This window comes from Podarcis pityusensis (assembly GCF_964106645.2).
Source record: "Podarcis pityusensis genome assembly, chromosome: 13".
NCBI classification, from domain to species: domain Eukaryota; kingdom Metazoa; phylum Chordata; class Lepidosauria; order Squamata; family Lacertidae; genus Podarcis; species Podarcis pityusensis.
In genome coordinates, this window is record NC_138038.1 from 1,083,608 (window position 1) to 1,097,183 (window position 13,576).

Below are 13,576 nucleotides of genomic sequence, written 5' to 3' on the forward strand. Positions count from 1 at the left end.
TTGCTTTGGGTTCCCCGCTTCCCTCAGGGAAAGCCCAAGCCAGTGCCTCAGCCATGAGACCTGGAACAGACGCAGGACCTCAGAGCGAGCCTAGCTAAGTAGAGGTGCCACTTCTGGTGGGCTCAGCCATGGCTTAATTTCTAGCCAAGAGATGCCGTGGCCTCCCAGTCTTCCTGGAAGGCTCCAAATCCCACCTAAATTGGGGGGGGGGGTACTTTTATTCAGGCAAATGGGAAGTGTACTGGTCCAAGGCAGAACCATAGCAGTTTGCCACTTTGTTTTTCAAAATTAACCTCCAAGGGAGAAGCAGTTCATCTCTTCTATCCCAACGGTTCATTAGAAGAACTGTGACGTTAAGAACTCCTGCCTGAGCTTGTTGTTTTCCTCCTCCCTCCCAATCTCTTTTTCCTTGTGGGTTGTGTATTTTAAATTGCAGGGCTAAGGGCAAAACCGTCTACTAGTTTTTGTAAGCTGCTTTGCCGCAGGGGTGTGTGTGGCTGAATAGCGAGACAGAAATGTTTTAGAATGATAGATGAAGGGGAAAGGCACGCCCGGGCACAGCAGGGGAAACTTGGAAGGGGGGGGGCTTTTACATACAAACCTGAAAAGCAGCTGCCTGGTCTCCCCAGTTCCTCCTCAGACGGGGGACTCATTGGCATTCAAGATGCATCCGCTTGTCTGTCTGGGAGCAGAAAATAGCAAATTTTCTTGGAACATCATTCATCACAGCCAGTGACATGCCAGGGGGGTTCAGCTTAAATAGCCACCCAAGGTGCCTCTTGGACAGGCTGTGGCTGTGCCAGCAAAGAGGACAGAGGGGAACTTGGCCTCTCCTTCGCTGGTTTGGAGGCTGCAGGACTACAGAGCAGGGAGGGACTCAAAAGAGGATCACCAGATTGAGGAAGTGCTCTCATTGGCCAAGTAATATTTGCATGGGGTGCAGATGGAACCCTGGTTAACTCTGCTATCAGCACATGACTGAGGTAGCATGGTGGCTTAGGCCTGCCTAGAGCTGTACAATCCCAAATAGATAGAGATCTAGTTGGCCACTGAGAATAGAAGGATGGACAAGATGGGTCCTCTTTGGTCATCCATCAGGCTCCACTTACCGTATGTCCCATTCTGATTTCACAATGGGGCAAGGTCAGTAATTGCAGCACTGTGGAGAGCTCCAGGTGAGCTTTTATGAGGGCTTTATAGATGGTCACCTTCCAGGCTCTGCCCCTTCCTTGAATCAAAGGGTTTAAAGAGGCAGGTCTCTGGCTTGGGACTGAATCATAGAATTGTAGAGTTGGAAGGGAACCCAAGGGTCATCTACTCCAACGTGCTAAAATGCAGGAAACTCAACTAAAGCATCCATGACAGATGGGCATCCAACCTCAGCTTAAAAACCTCCAAGGAAGGAGAGTCCACAGCCTCTGGAGGGAGACCTTCCACTGTTGAATGGCTCTTACTGTCAGAAAGTTTTTTCTGATGTTTAGTCAGAATCTCCTTTCTTGTAACTTGAAGCCATGGGTTTGAGTCCTACTCTCCAGAGCAGGAGAAAACAAGCTTGCTTCATCTTCCATGGGACAGCCCTTCAGATATTTTAAGAGGGCTATCATATTAATTTTCTTCCCTAATTTTTCCTGGGGTGTCAATTTTATAAAAACAGTAGCACCAATAACGGACCACCTTTACCCGCAACAAATATGGTCGCCGCATGCCTCGCCTTTCCCGGCGGCAAGCTGGCCGCCCGAGGCCCCGCCCTCCGCGCGGCGATGGTGAGGTGCGCACTTGGCGCAAGCGGCTTGGCGAATGCCTCGGTTCGCGCGAAGAGGTGCGCTGGTGGCGCGCGCACGCGCAGGACGCCTTTCCCGTGACTGGCGGGGCTGAGAGGGACCCGTTAGCGGGAGCGGCGGCCCCCCGAGCGGCTCCACCCGGCCCGGCTAGGCCATGTCCAAGCGGCTGCGGAGCAGCGACGTGTGCGCCGATTGCAGCGCTCCCGGTAAGCGCCGCGGGAGACCAGGGGCGGACGACGGGCGGGCGGGCGGGCGGGGGGCCACCGCGGAGCTCGAAGGAGCCAGGCGTCCGAGGGACCCAGGCACCCCAGGGCTGCCTCCCTGGTCACGGGGCTGCCGCGGGAGAGGCCGCCGGGGAAAGGGAGGGCTACGATCCTGCTGAGGGGAGGCCCGTCTGGGGGTGTGCAGGGGGCCTCTGGGCATGTGCAGAGGGCCTCCCCTCGCAAGCGGGTGGGGGAAGGAGCAGGTACCGAGGGGGGAGCCCCGGCACCTCTCCGCTCTGGGCTTGGGGTGTCTGTGAAAGAGGGAGGGAGGGGTTTCAAGAGGGCCCCCCATCTCCCCTTTGCACATGGGTTTCCCTCGCCCGCCCGGGAACAAGAGGCTTTGCTGGATGGGCCCCACTAGCCTCCTGCAGGCTCTGCTCGGGTCCTTGCAAGGCGGGCTTCCCAAAGGCTTCCCCCGGCCCCGTGGGATGCAGGATGCTAGGCTAGAAAGGCCTTGGGCCTGATCCATCCACAGGTGGTTATGTTTTCCAAAATCACCAGCACCCAGCTTGGGGGCAGTTGGTGGGACACACCCTCTTCCCCCAGGGCCTTTGATGGAGATGACATTCTGGGCCCCAAACAGGAAACCAGCTGCGGAAATTGCTGCGTCCTGCCTTGAGTTAATTGCAGGTGGCAAGAGAAAGCAGCAGCCAGTTCTCAGGAACCCAGCCGGCTCTGCTTGTGGTGGCACAAGGGGCCCGAGCCTTTCCCCTGCACCTTGGATGAACGAGCCAGAATTGCCCCTGACATCAGAGCCTCGTGTGGCTACCAATGGTTGCCCCGTGGGCTGTTGTTGTGGATCTTCCTGCCACAGCGAATCTCAGGTCTGCCTCGTGGTCTGGGCACAATTCAAGGTACCGGCTCTGGACCATTTCTTCCTCCCCACTGCACCATCACGAAAGCACTACTTCAGCTCTGCCATTTGTGGGCTGAGTTCACACAGCCGAGGGAACTGTGGTAGTCACTTCCCCCAGATCAGAGAGAGGCAACTTTGGTAATCTGTGCCCCCAACTCAAAAACCCATGAGTTGTCCTTCTGTAAGTAAGTTGCCAACTTGTACTAGTTGGGGAGCCTGCCTAGCATCAAGTACAAAATATGTATACTGGCACACTGCACATAAATCCCAAATGAGAACTCTGAGGTTAAGCGTAGATGTTCTTCTTTCTTGCAGCTTGCAATTCCACTTTGCTGCATTGTAAGTAAGTAGTTTTTAGGGTGGAGGCTGAGTTGCCGTGCTCTTGAAATGCACAGGGGACCCTAATAATTTATGTGGAAATGGGAATTGCTGGTTGTTTCAGCAGCCTTGCCCCATATCTTTTCCCACACTTAAAACAAGTATGCAAGCATTTCTTCATTGTGTGCGTTCTTCAGCTCTTTCAGGGAGAACTGACAATTTCCCTCTGCTGTTCTTACAACTTCTCTAATAATGATGCACCTTTGCAGTAAAGACAGTAGTGTAACGGATGTTCTATTCGGCTTCAGTTCAAGAGATCGCATACTTTGCCAGGCACCTTCCCATTCTGCTCCGGTTCAGCAGAGAGCTTGGCTTGTGACTCAAGGCCAAATCTGGCTTGATGCTTGTCATGCTTCCTGTTTTGCGTGACCCTGGCATGTTCTTTGCAGCTTGTTTTAGCTCATGCCCTGGGTGCCTTCTCTGAGCTCAGTACAAATCCAGATTTCCTTCCTTGTTTGGTGATGCACAAAGTACAGTAGTTTTTAAAATATAAAAACTGGACCTGAGAAACCCAACACTACCTGTGGCTGAGGTGGACGGTAGTGGAATTTATTTGCAACCAAACTCCTGCCTTTCTCTCTTCCTATGCTAAATGTGCCACTGTTTTTCTTTCAGACCCATGTTGGGCATCAGTTAACAGAGGAGTTCTGATTTGTGATGAATGCTGCAGTGTTCATAGGAGCCTGGGCCGGCACATCTCCCAAGTCAGGCACCTGAAACACACACCGTGGCCCACAACGCTGCTTCAGGTAACACACACTGGGCTCATCATGCCACTGAGCCTCGCTGCTGCCCATGCAAATGACCACCCCTCCTGCCTAACAGCTTCCCATAGTAGTCGTGTGTGGCCCAAAGGTGGGCGGGGCAGAGGAAGAGAAGAGCTTGCTTGTGTAAAGCTTCCTTGTCTTGTCCTGCGAGGCCAAGGCTTACTTGTCAGGGACAGCCAAACAAGTGGCTGTGTAAGCACTTAAATTATAGTTTGGTGCTGTGTTTGGACCAATTTGTAAAGTGGATCTGAGTTGATGTGCTTTTCTCTTCTGTTCCTGATTCCACTTGCTTGCAAGTAAACCTGTTTGGTTCAAATGGGGCTTAAACATCCAATTGATATGTTGCAGGTCCAGAGGACTATCCAGTCTTAGAGTCCTCTTTTTCTTTTTATGCACTTGTATGGGTGTGTTCCAGGGTTTTCTCTTCATATTTGTGTGTCAAAACTGCTTTATTGCAGAGAGTGCCTTGTTCTTCATAAGCCTCCACCTTTCCTCCAGTAAACGTCCTTGCTGTTGAAGCAACTCTTTTATCTGTGGGCCTGTTCAGTGGCAACACCCTCCTGCATTCCTCCTGCTTCTGGGACTCCTATGGGAGGACAGGATGCTGGGCTAGATGAGCTCTCTTTGGTCTGGTCCAGTAGCCAGGCTCTTATGGGGGGAGCTGGAAAACACTGACCTATGGAATGCATATCACAACCAAATGCTTTCTCCCAATTTAATGATTCTGTTTGTCAACATTCCCTAACCTTTTGCTTTTGGTGCTTTTTTAACGTTTTCTAATGTAACTGCAGTTGTGTGGGGGGGAGTGGGGGGGATGCAGGGGGGTTGCAAGCAAACTCTACTTGTTCACTGTCACTATGACTGCAAAGCACTGTGGCATGATTCCCCACTCAGCCACACAAATCACTAGGTGGCCTCAAGTCCCTTGCAAACTCTTGGCCTGCCTTACCTCTGGTGGAGGTGATGCATCTTACCCGGAACTCCTTTAGAGGAAGGTCAGAATAAATATGTGTTAAAGTGTGCCTGCTTGTTCAGATCTTTTAAAGCTATGAAAGGCAGACAAGAAAGGCTGTTTTCCCCCTTCCACAGCTGGCAATATAAAATCAGAAGGCTTGTGGTTGTTTCTTTAAAAAGCATCCTGCCAAGTGTTTTGGGGCCACATAAAACAGTAGCTAATTAGACATAGGTTCCTTTACTGAAAATAGTTTAGCAGGCAAAGGAGGAAAAAACTCCAGGAAACATCTTGAGCTTATCGGTTATTTCATAGAATCATAGAGTTGGAAGAGACCACAAGGGCCATCAAGTACAACCCCCTGCCATATTTCATTTATGGTTTGATTGATTCTGGTGTTGTGTGTTAAAACAGCTCTGGGTTTAGTTTTTTTTAACAAGCATTATGTAAATTTTAATAAATAAAATAAATTTTTGAAGAAGTAATGAAATGAGACACAAATTGCAAAAAGACAGAATATTGTGCATCAATGCACATTGCTGAATGTGTCCAGAGATTGACTATGCAGCAGACTTCAAAACTGGTCTGGGGCCTTTCGAAATGCTGAAATGGATGTTTTTTGCACATTAAACCCAATACTCTAACCCTTAACTTTATTCTAAAGGTCAACAAAACTTTGAGCAGAGCCTTGAGAAGGGCTGTTTCTGTAATAAATGCTGATGCATTATGGAACGTTTGCAGAGTACGCCTGCAGAGCTCCATGCCAGCAACAGGACGGCTGTCACCTGGCGCCTAAGTTGCTCTGGACAAGAGGAAGACACCAGCTCTATGCTTCGTGTTCTGCTTTGTTTTTTGCAGATGTTGGAAACCTTGTACAGTAATGGGGCTAACTCCATCTGGGAACATTCATTGCTGGATCCTGCATCTGTCATGAGCGGAAGGCGCAAAGCAAACCCCCAGGACAAAGTTCAGTAAGTTGGATCGGGGCGGGCAGGTGGGGGGGAGCAATGCCTCTATCTTCCCTAGAGGGCCAAAGGGGCAAACCTACGGCAACCTCCAGCAAACCATGGCCAGGGCTGGAGCCGATGTGAGCCAATCCTGATCCTGCCTCCCACATTGCCCAAGCAGAGGAAAACACTCTTGGTGGCAGATGTGACTAAAATGGAGAAAGCCTCTTTATTCAGAGAGCTATTTGGGGGTGGGCGTTCGAGGAGCACACCGGATCAAAATGTCAGAAGTGTGGCTGAGTCCATGGCCTCCTGCTGCTGGAGGAGCACGATTGGGATGCTTGTTTCAAATCAGCATGTGAAATTCAGACCACCTCTGTGGTCTCCTGGGCCATGGCATCTCTTGCATGGCATGCTTCCTCTCCCCATCAAATGCAATTTTTTCTCACCATCCTTCGCCAACAGGGACATTGAGTATTTTTATAGAAAGTGAATTTTTAAAAATATATATTATTGCGTTGTTGTTGTATCTCACCCATCTGACTGGGTTTCCTCAGCCACTCTGGGCAGCTTCCAGCATATATAAAAACTTAATAAAACATTACACATTAAAAGGCTTCCCTATTCAGGGCTGCCTTCAAATGTCTTTTAAAGGTTATATAGTTACTCATCTTCTTGACATCTGATGGGAGGGCATTCCACAAGGTGGGTGCTACTACTGAGAAGGCCCTCTGCAAGTGTTCATCTTACCCACAGGATTACGGCCTTAGTTTCAAGCTAAAGGTGCTTAATTAGGGATCACAGGCGCAACTACTGAGTAAAAGGCATTGGGAGCAAGACTTTGTCAAAAGCCTTACTGAAATCAAAATACATTGCATCCACATCATTCCCCTGTTCCACCAAGCTTGTAACTATCCAAAAGTAGATCTCACTCATGAGACGTTTTTATGCTCTTCTGTGGTGTAGTTCCTTTTCCTTTTGACTCACTTGTAGCCCCAATAAAGCGGAATTCATCAGAGCAAAGTATCAGATGCTGGCCTTTGTTCATCGCTTACCATGTCGGGATGATGACAGTGTGACTGCCAAAGACCTTAGTAAGGTAAGATTCCCTCATATGAAGACCTCTGAGTTTGGATCAGGCTGAAGGCCCATCTAGTCCAACATTCTGTACTCACTAGATGCCCACTTTATGGGTAGTTAGCTGATCAGGATGTGTTCCATTCACAGTATTTAGCTGCCCCCCTGACACTTTGGGGGGAAAGGTATGATTGAGTCCTAAATGCTTCAGAGGCCACTCTGTGTCAAAATCCAAATTCTGATTCAGAAAAAAGAAACTTAATATTTCCTTTTTTTACTAATGAGGAATTGAAAAAATAACTTCATTTTTTACAGAATTGGATGAAATTTACAGGCATAGTAGCCCCTCCAGATTGGATAAAGGACTACCAAATTAGACACAAAAAGGTTTAGGATTCCCCCCTCCCCCACTGGGCTCATCTGTAAAATTCATCCCTTCCACCCCCCAAAAAGGGAACCATCAATACTTAAAAAAAGAAAAAAGAAAATAGTTCTGCAGAAATGGATTAACTTTTCAAGCAGGGTAGCACCTTTTGTGTATTTACAGTTTGGGGGCAGTTAAAAATGATTCATTTAATTGTTTTATAAACAACTTGTGTGAAAACAAAGGGTACATCAAAGGTGACAAATTTGCCAAATGACAGACAAATCAGCCCAGAGATTTTAGTGCTTGGTGTCTTTGAAGTTGATTTTGAGCAGGGGGAGAACTAGAAAGGATTTGCTTCCTTCCCTGTGATATATTGTGGGCAACAGTTCCATTATGAAATCTTAGAGGTGTCCCTTGGAAAATAACCTGCAAAATTTTGGAAGATAAGATGTAGGGGCCAGAGGGTTACAATGAATGAAAACCAAGAAACACAGCTTCAGGCTTGTATTCTGCTCAGTGACATCAGTTAAATCTTAAGTGTGAAGCTGATCTGAGTGGATGTTTTTATGAGAGACGGAGAAACATCTGTCACTCCCTCCACACCAGCCTTCCCCAGCCGAGAGCCCTCCAGAAGTTTTGGGCTGCAGCTGGGATGGATGGGTGTTGGGGGCCCCAGGTCACCTGGAGAGCTGCAGGTCAGGGGAGGTTACTCCACTCCGTCTGCCATTTGATAAACCTTTTTCATGTTTCCACACCTTATTTGTCAGTTGTAGCTGGCAGGTGGCTAGAGGCCAGCCTCGGCGTCCCCCAAAGCAAGCCCCTCTGGGAATCCCTGGAAGGAGTTACTGGGACTGTCAGCACAGGTTTCTCAGCTGCGGTGAGGCGAGAGAAAATTCTCTGCTGACCTCTTTCTCTCCCTTTCAGCAACTCCACTCGAGCGTCAGGACGGGGAACCTGGAGACCTGTTTGCGGCTTCTCTCTCTGGGCGCCCAGGCCAACTTCTTCCATCCAGTAAGAGAAGGCCTTTCCATGAGCTTGGCCATCATTGCTTTGGGCTGGTCTGCAGCAGCTTCTCAGCAAATGCCTGTTAACTCCCCTTTGCAGGAGAAAGGGAACACCCCGCTGCACGTAGCTGCCAAGACGGGTCAGATTTTACAAGCGGAGTTGTTGGCGGTGTATGGGGCTGATCCTGGCACACAGGACTCCAGTGGGAAGACGCCTATTGACTATGCAAAGTAAGCCATTTCAATCTTGGGGGGGGGGGGGTATTGTTGGCAGGAAAAAAACTAAGAGCAAGTTCCAAAATCCCTTTTGGAGTGGGTGGGAGATGGACCAAACCTCCTTACTATTGAATTTCACTGTTTAGTGACATGAAAAACTTTCTCACCGTATCCCTTCCTCTGTTTCTGAGGCAACGGAGGATCTCTGCAGCTAGGTTAGAAGGAGGAGCTCTGTGTGCTGTGGGATGCTTTCACCCACTTAAAATAAGGCATGGTGGCTTTCAGTGCCTTATTTTAGATAGCAAACCTGTGCAGTACAGTGGTACCTTGGGCTAACTTAATTCTTTCCGGAGGTCCGTTCTTAACCTGGAAGCACCACTTTAGCTAACGGGGCCTCCTGCTGCTGCTGCGCTGCCGTCGTGCGATTTCTGTTCTCATCCTGAAGCAAAGTTCTTAACCCGAGGTACTATTTCTGGGTTAGCAGAGTCTGTAACCTGAAGCGTCTGTAACCCGAGGTACTACTGTAGTATATTTCACTCACCCTGTGAGTAGGATTGCAGCCTCAGAAGTCACCTGCAACAGATTTTTATTATTGTTCTTATTGATGTTTTCAACTCAACAGTAGTGATTTCTGAATGAATCTCCCACCCACCTTTTGCCCAATAGGCAAGGAGGGCACCATGAGCTGGCAGAACGCCTTGCGGAAATCCAGTACGAGCTCACGGACAGGCTGGCATTCTATCTCTGTGGCAGAAAACCTGGTAAGGGTCTGACTAGGTTTATTTCATGTTATTGTGGTTATTTCATTTCCCCCCATAAAATTTGAATATCGGTTGATTGCTAAAAATAAACAAACTTCAGAGTAGTGTCTCATACCCTCCAACATTTCTCTGATGAAAATAGGGATGTCCCATTCCATAATGATAATGTTACTCTTTATACCCCAGCACATCTGACTGGGTTGCTGCAGCCACTCTGGGCAGCTTCCAACATCTATAAAAACATAATAAAACATTAAACATTATAAGAAAAAACCCTTCCCTATACAGGATTGCCTTCAGACGGCTCCGGGGTTGGATAACTTCATACTCACCACCATTTCCCCAATGAAAATAGGGACGTCCTTAGGAAATGTGGGGCATTCTGGGATCAAATCAGAAACCAGAAGAACTTCTCTAAATCAGGGACACCCCTGGAACAGGGACACTTGGAGGGTCTGGTGTCTGTTTGTAGAATAAGAGTAAGAGTAAAAAAGAAAAAGACAATAAAAATATCAGTAAAAACAGTTCATAAAAGGTGTTAAAACATTCAAAAAAATAGAAGTCAGTGATAAGCTAAAAATGGATTAAAACCCATGTCAACATTCTCCATATCTGAGAAGGCTTGTCAAAGCCAAAATGTTTTTAGCAGGTGCCAAAAAGAGTGCAGTGAAGGTGCCTGCCTGATGTCAACAGGCAGGGAGTTCCAGAGTGTAGGTGCTGCCACACTAAAAGATTTCTTGCTAAGGCAGATTAATAATTAGGTGGCCCCTGTAACTGTGCTGGTTTTGTCGATGGAATCAGTTGAGGGGCAGATCTGGGGTCACTTTATGTACTGTTAGTAACACCTTGAAAATGGCTCACTAGCAAATGGGCAGCTTCTGCAAGTCCCTGAGCAGAGGTAGTCTTATGTTCTATCCTGCTTTACTTCCAGAGAGCTCGGGGTGGAGTCCATGGTTCATGCATCCCCCCGCATCTACTTATTTGAGAAGTGGTCCAGCAGGAATGGGGGGGGCACATATGTTCATCCTGGGTTGCCATTATCTTTTAACCCCTCATGACTGCTGTAGCTCAAGGGAGGAGAGACTTTAGACTTGCAGGAACTACTTGACTTTTTCCTAGAACTGTAGTCTGGTATAAAATATGTATTCTGATCCCAGGAATTTGTTTGGAGTACCAGAACTGAGGTGAGCTCACATTCCTTTCACACAGAAATCCACACCTGGTGACACCCACACTTCATTCACTTCTGCAGACTAGTTTGGGTGTGGGAGGGGTCATTCTGTTGCTGCTATAAGCAGATGGGAGTCAGAAACCCTTACCGATCTACTGCAGGAGATCCAGATCTGCTTCTGCCTGTCCTAGCCCTGCCAGAATGCAGCCCTCAGACCTCTCCAGTTCATGCAGGCACTGAAAAGGCTGCTCAGCTGAATCAAGTTGTGGCTTGTGGAGAACTGTGGTTTGAGATAATGACATGATCCTTTCTCGCACCTAATGCTCTTTTGAAACTTCATTTTCAGATCACAAAAGTGGACAACATTTTATTATACCTCAAATGGCAGACAGGTAAGAATGCAAAGCACTAATAATATGTGGTAATAGTATTGTTGGCCAAATCAAATGACAGTCGTAGATTCGTTTGATTGTCAAGAGTGATGTGCGCTCAAGCTTTGATTTTTGTCTTCCTTCTCCTTGCAACCTCTCCTTGTCTTCTGTTAATTGATTGAGGTGCCTAAAGTCTTTCCTGATTGGTGGGGCAGATGTTGATAAATAAGGCAAATAACATTAATAAATTTAATTGATATTTTTTCTCCTGCTGCGGTCCCTTGGGGATTAAGACGGCTGTAAGTAGTTCAGTAGTTTAATTTACCATTTGACTCTGCTATGTGAGGGTTGAAAATTAGGTACTTATCACAAAACACACTGATAACTCAGCTGTGCACTAGAAAGTGTGGACAATAAGTGTGGGTTGGTTGTTTCATTTCTGTGTATTATGTGACCTGTTTTTGCAGAAGTTGTTAAACTGAGGATCTGTGTTCTGGCCAGCGCACCCTTTTGAGATAAGCCTTTCATCTCAGAAAGATTTATCTCAAAAGATTACTCAGGACAGAGCTTTGAGTGTGGCTGCCCCTGTTCTGTGGAATAACATCCTGCCCACTATCTGGACCCTCCGGAAAGAGTTGAAGACATTTTTGTTCCAACATACCTTCCTAGCTGGACAATTGGGTCTTTGCCATGAATGTCTAGTCTGTATGGTTTTAGGTTTGTTTTAAGTGTATCTGAGTGTTTTTTGGTTGGGGAGGCTGTGTGTGTGTGTTTAAATTGTTTTTTCCTGCTCCCCTCCCTCTGTTTTTTTTATTGTACACCACCTTGAGATGATTCTGTTGAAGGCGATCAATACATTTAGATGGTGACTAATAATATATCCAGTGCTTTGGGGGGGGCGCAGGGGTACACATACCCCTAAACCTTTTGTGAATCTTTGTACTTTTGTCCCCCGATTTGAACTATAAAATGGTGATTTTCTTGAGTCAAAATGAGAGTACCCCTAAACATTTTTTTAGGGGGGAAAGCCCTGAATATACCTTTAGGTTATCTCTCAGGGCGTGTGTAATTAAGTTTATATCAGTCTATAGGCTGACATTCCAGCAGAAACTGTCCACAAGCCTGCCTGCTATGAGAAGCAGATAGATAGATAGATAGATAGATGATCGATAGATGATATAAAAGCATCAAGCAGCACTGCACACAAGCTTTCTCTGGATCCCTTTTAGAATTCGGTTAATCACTTAAATAACATACATGTTACTGTGATTAACAAAACAGGTTTTATATTTATGTGGCAAACCATTTCCCCTTCCTTCTTCATTAGCTGCTGTGATAAAAAATGAAATGATGCAGTAAAAAGCAAGAGGACTAAACTACAACTGTGTCTGCATTCTTGGTCAAGGAATGACAGGCGCGTAACTTTAATTTTCACCCCTCTTTGTTTATTCCTTGCCTAGTGGTGCTTCCAAGGTTCAGGTGTCAATAAATACAGTGATCCCTTCTTTCTTTCATAGCAGTTTAGATTTGTCAGAACTGGCCAAAGCAGCCAAGAGGAAGCTTCAGTCGGTGAGTAACATTTTCTCTCTGCTTCCCCGCCCGCAGCTTTGGCTTTTCAGGGAGGAGGATTGGACCCTGGGTGGGACTGGGGAGGGTGCAGAGGGTGGGTTGGATACAGAGGGAGTACAGCTTACCAGGAGTCTTGAGTGTGGAAAGCAACAGGGACGAAGGAACAAGCCTTAGGGGCTTTTTTAGATTTTTAGATTTTTATATCCTTCACTTTAAAGAGTGTGTTGCTGGTGTTAAACTCCTGGGAGTAGCCAGCAGCAACTCGAGCAGCTTTTGGCCCATGCTGAGGTGCCAGTGGATTAACTCCTGAGAGGCGGCAGCCCTTGCTGGCTGAGTGCAGATTGTGCCACATTGAGTTTGTACCACATTGTCCCTCATCTGCCCCACTGCCCATTTGCATGCTCTAAAGAGCCACCATGCTGTCACGGACTTGATGTCAATAGAATTGCCCCAGACACCCATTGGCTTCCCCTTGTTTGAGTGGGGCAGGGCTTCCCCATTCCACCCCAGAGCCCACCAAGCCCAGCTTTGAAGGGGCTGGTGGCAGAAGAGCAGAATGTGTGTTTCAGTGCTGGGGGGGGGGGGCGGCAATGGTGGGGAAATGCTGTGGGCTTCATGAGGAGGGTTTCCTGGTGGGGCATCTGGTGGCTGCTGTGAGAAGCCTGGCTAGATAGATGGAAGTTAAGCTGATCCACCGGCTGGCAGGCAAGCAGGGGCCCCTTAGGTTCTGAATGTCGGGAAAATAAAAAGCACACGTTTGCTGCTCACTCCCAGGAGGGGGCTTTGCCATAGAGAGTCGTGCTTAACTTTCCCTCCCCTCCTCTCCAGCTGAGCAATCACTTGTTTGAAGAGCTCGCCATGGATGTCTATGACGAGGTGGACAGGCGGGAGACGGACGCAGGTGACCTTCTGTTGCGGGACTTTTGGGTGCTGGAGGGCAGTTGGGTGGGTGGGTGCCATGCCGCAGCACAGGGGCCCTGCCTGAGGCCAGAATGAGCCTCCTCAGCAAAATGCTGCATTGCAGCAAAGGGCTCCTGCCCCTGGAAGGTGCCAAGTCCTCTCTACTCTTCTTGCCCCGTACTGCAATCCTCCCCCT

General features: G+C 47.8%; 1 protein-coding gene across 6 annotated transcripts in view; it reads left to right on the plus strand.

Annotated features, from left to right (window-relative positions):
* The first annotated feature begins 1,837 nt into the window (after positions 1–1,837).
* GIT2 (GIT ArfGAP 2) overlaps positions 1,838–13,576 on the plus strand; it is a 34,987-nt gene continuing 23,248 nt past the window's right edge. For 4 of the 6 annotated variants that reach the window (XM_080979197.1, XM_080979193.1, XM_080979196.1 and 1 more), the window contains exons 1-10: positions 1,838–1,987; positions 3,894–4,027; positions 5,856–5,968; positions 6,938–7,043; positions 8,313–8,399; positions 8,493–8,623; positions 9,275–9,369; positions 10,887–10,932; positions 12,429–12,480; positions 13,309–13,381. In XM_080979197.1, the coding sequence (XP_080835323.1) occupies positions 1,936–1,987; positions 3,894–4,027; positions 5,856–5,968; positions 6,938–7,043; positions 8,313–8,399; positions 8,493–8,623; positions 9,275–9,369; positions 10,887–10,932; positions 12,429–12,480; positions 13,309–13,381 (889 nt within the window). In that variant the 5' untranslated portion in view covers positions 1,838–1,935. The remainder of the gene's footprint in view (positions 1,988–3,893; positions 4,028–5,855; positions 5,969–6,937; positions 7,044–8,312; positions 8,400–8,492; positions 8,624–9,274; positions 9,370–10,886; positions 10,933–12,428; positions 12,481–13,308; positions 13,382–13,576) is intronic. The other 2 variants (XM_080979194.1, XM_080979198.1) reach the window with 1 other exon arrangement.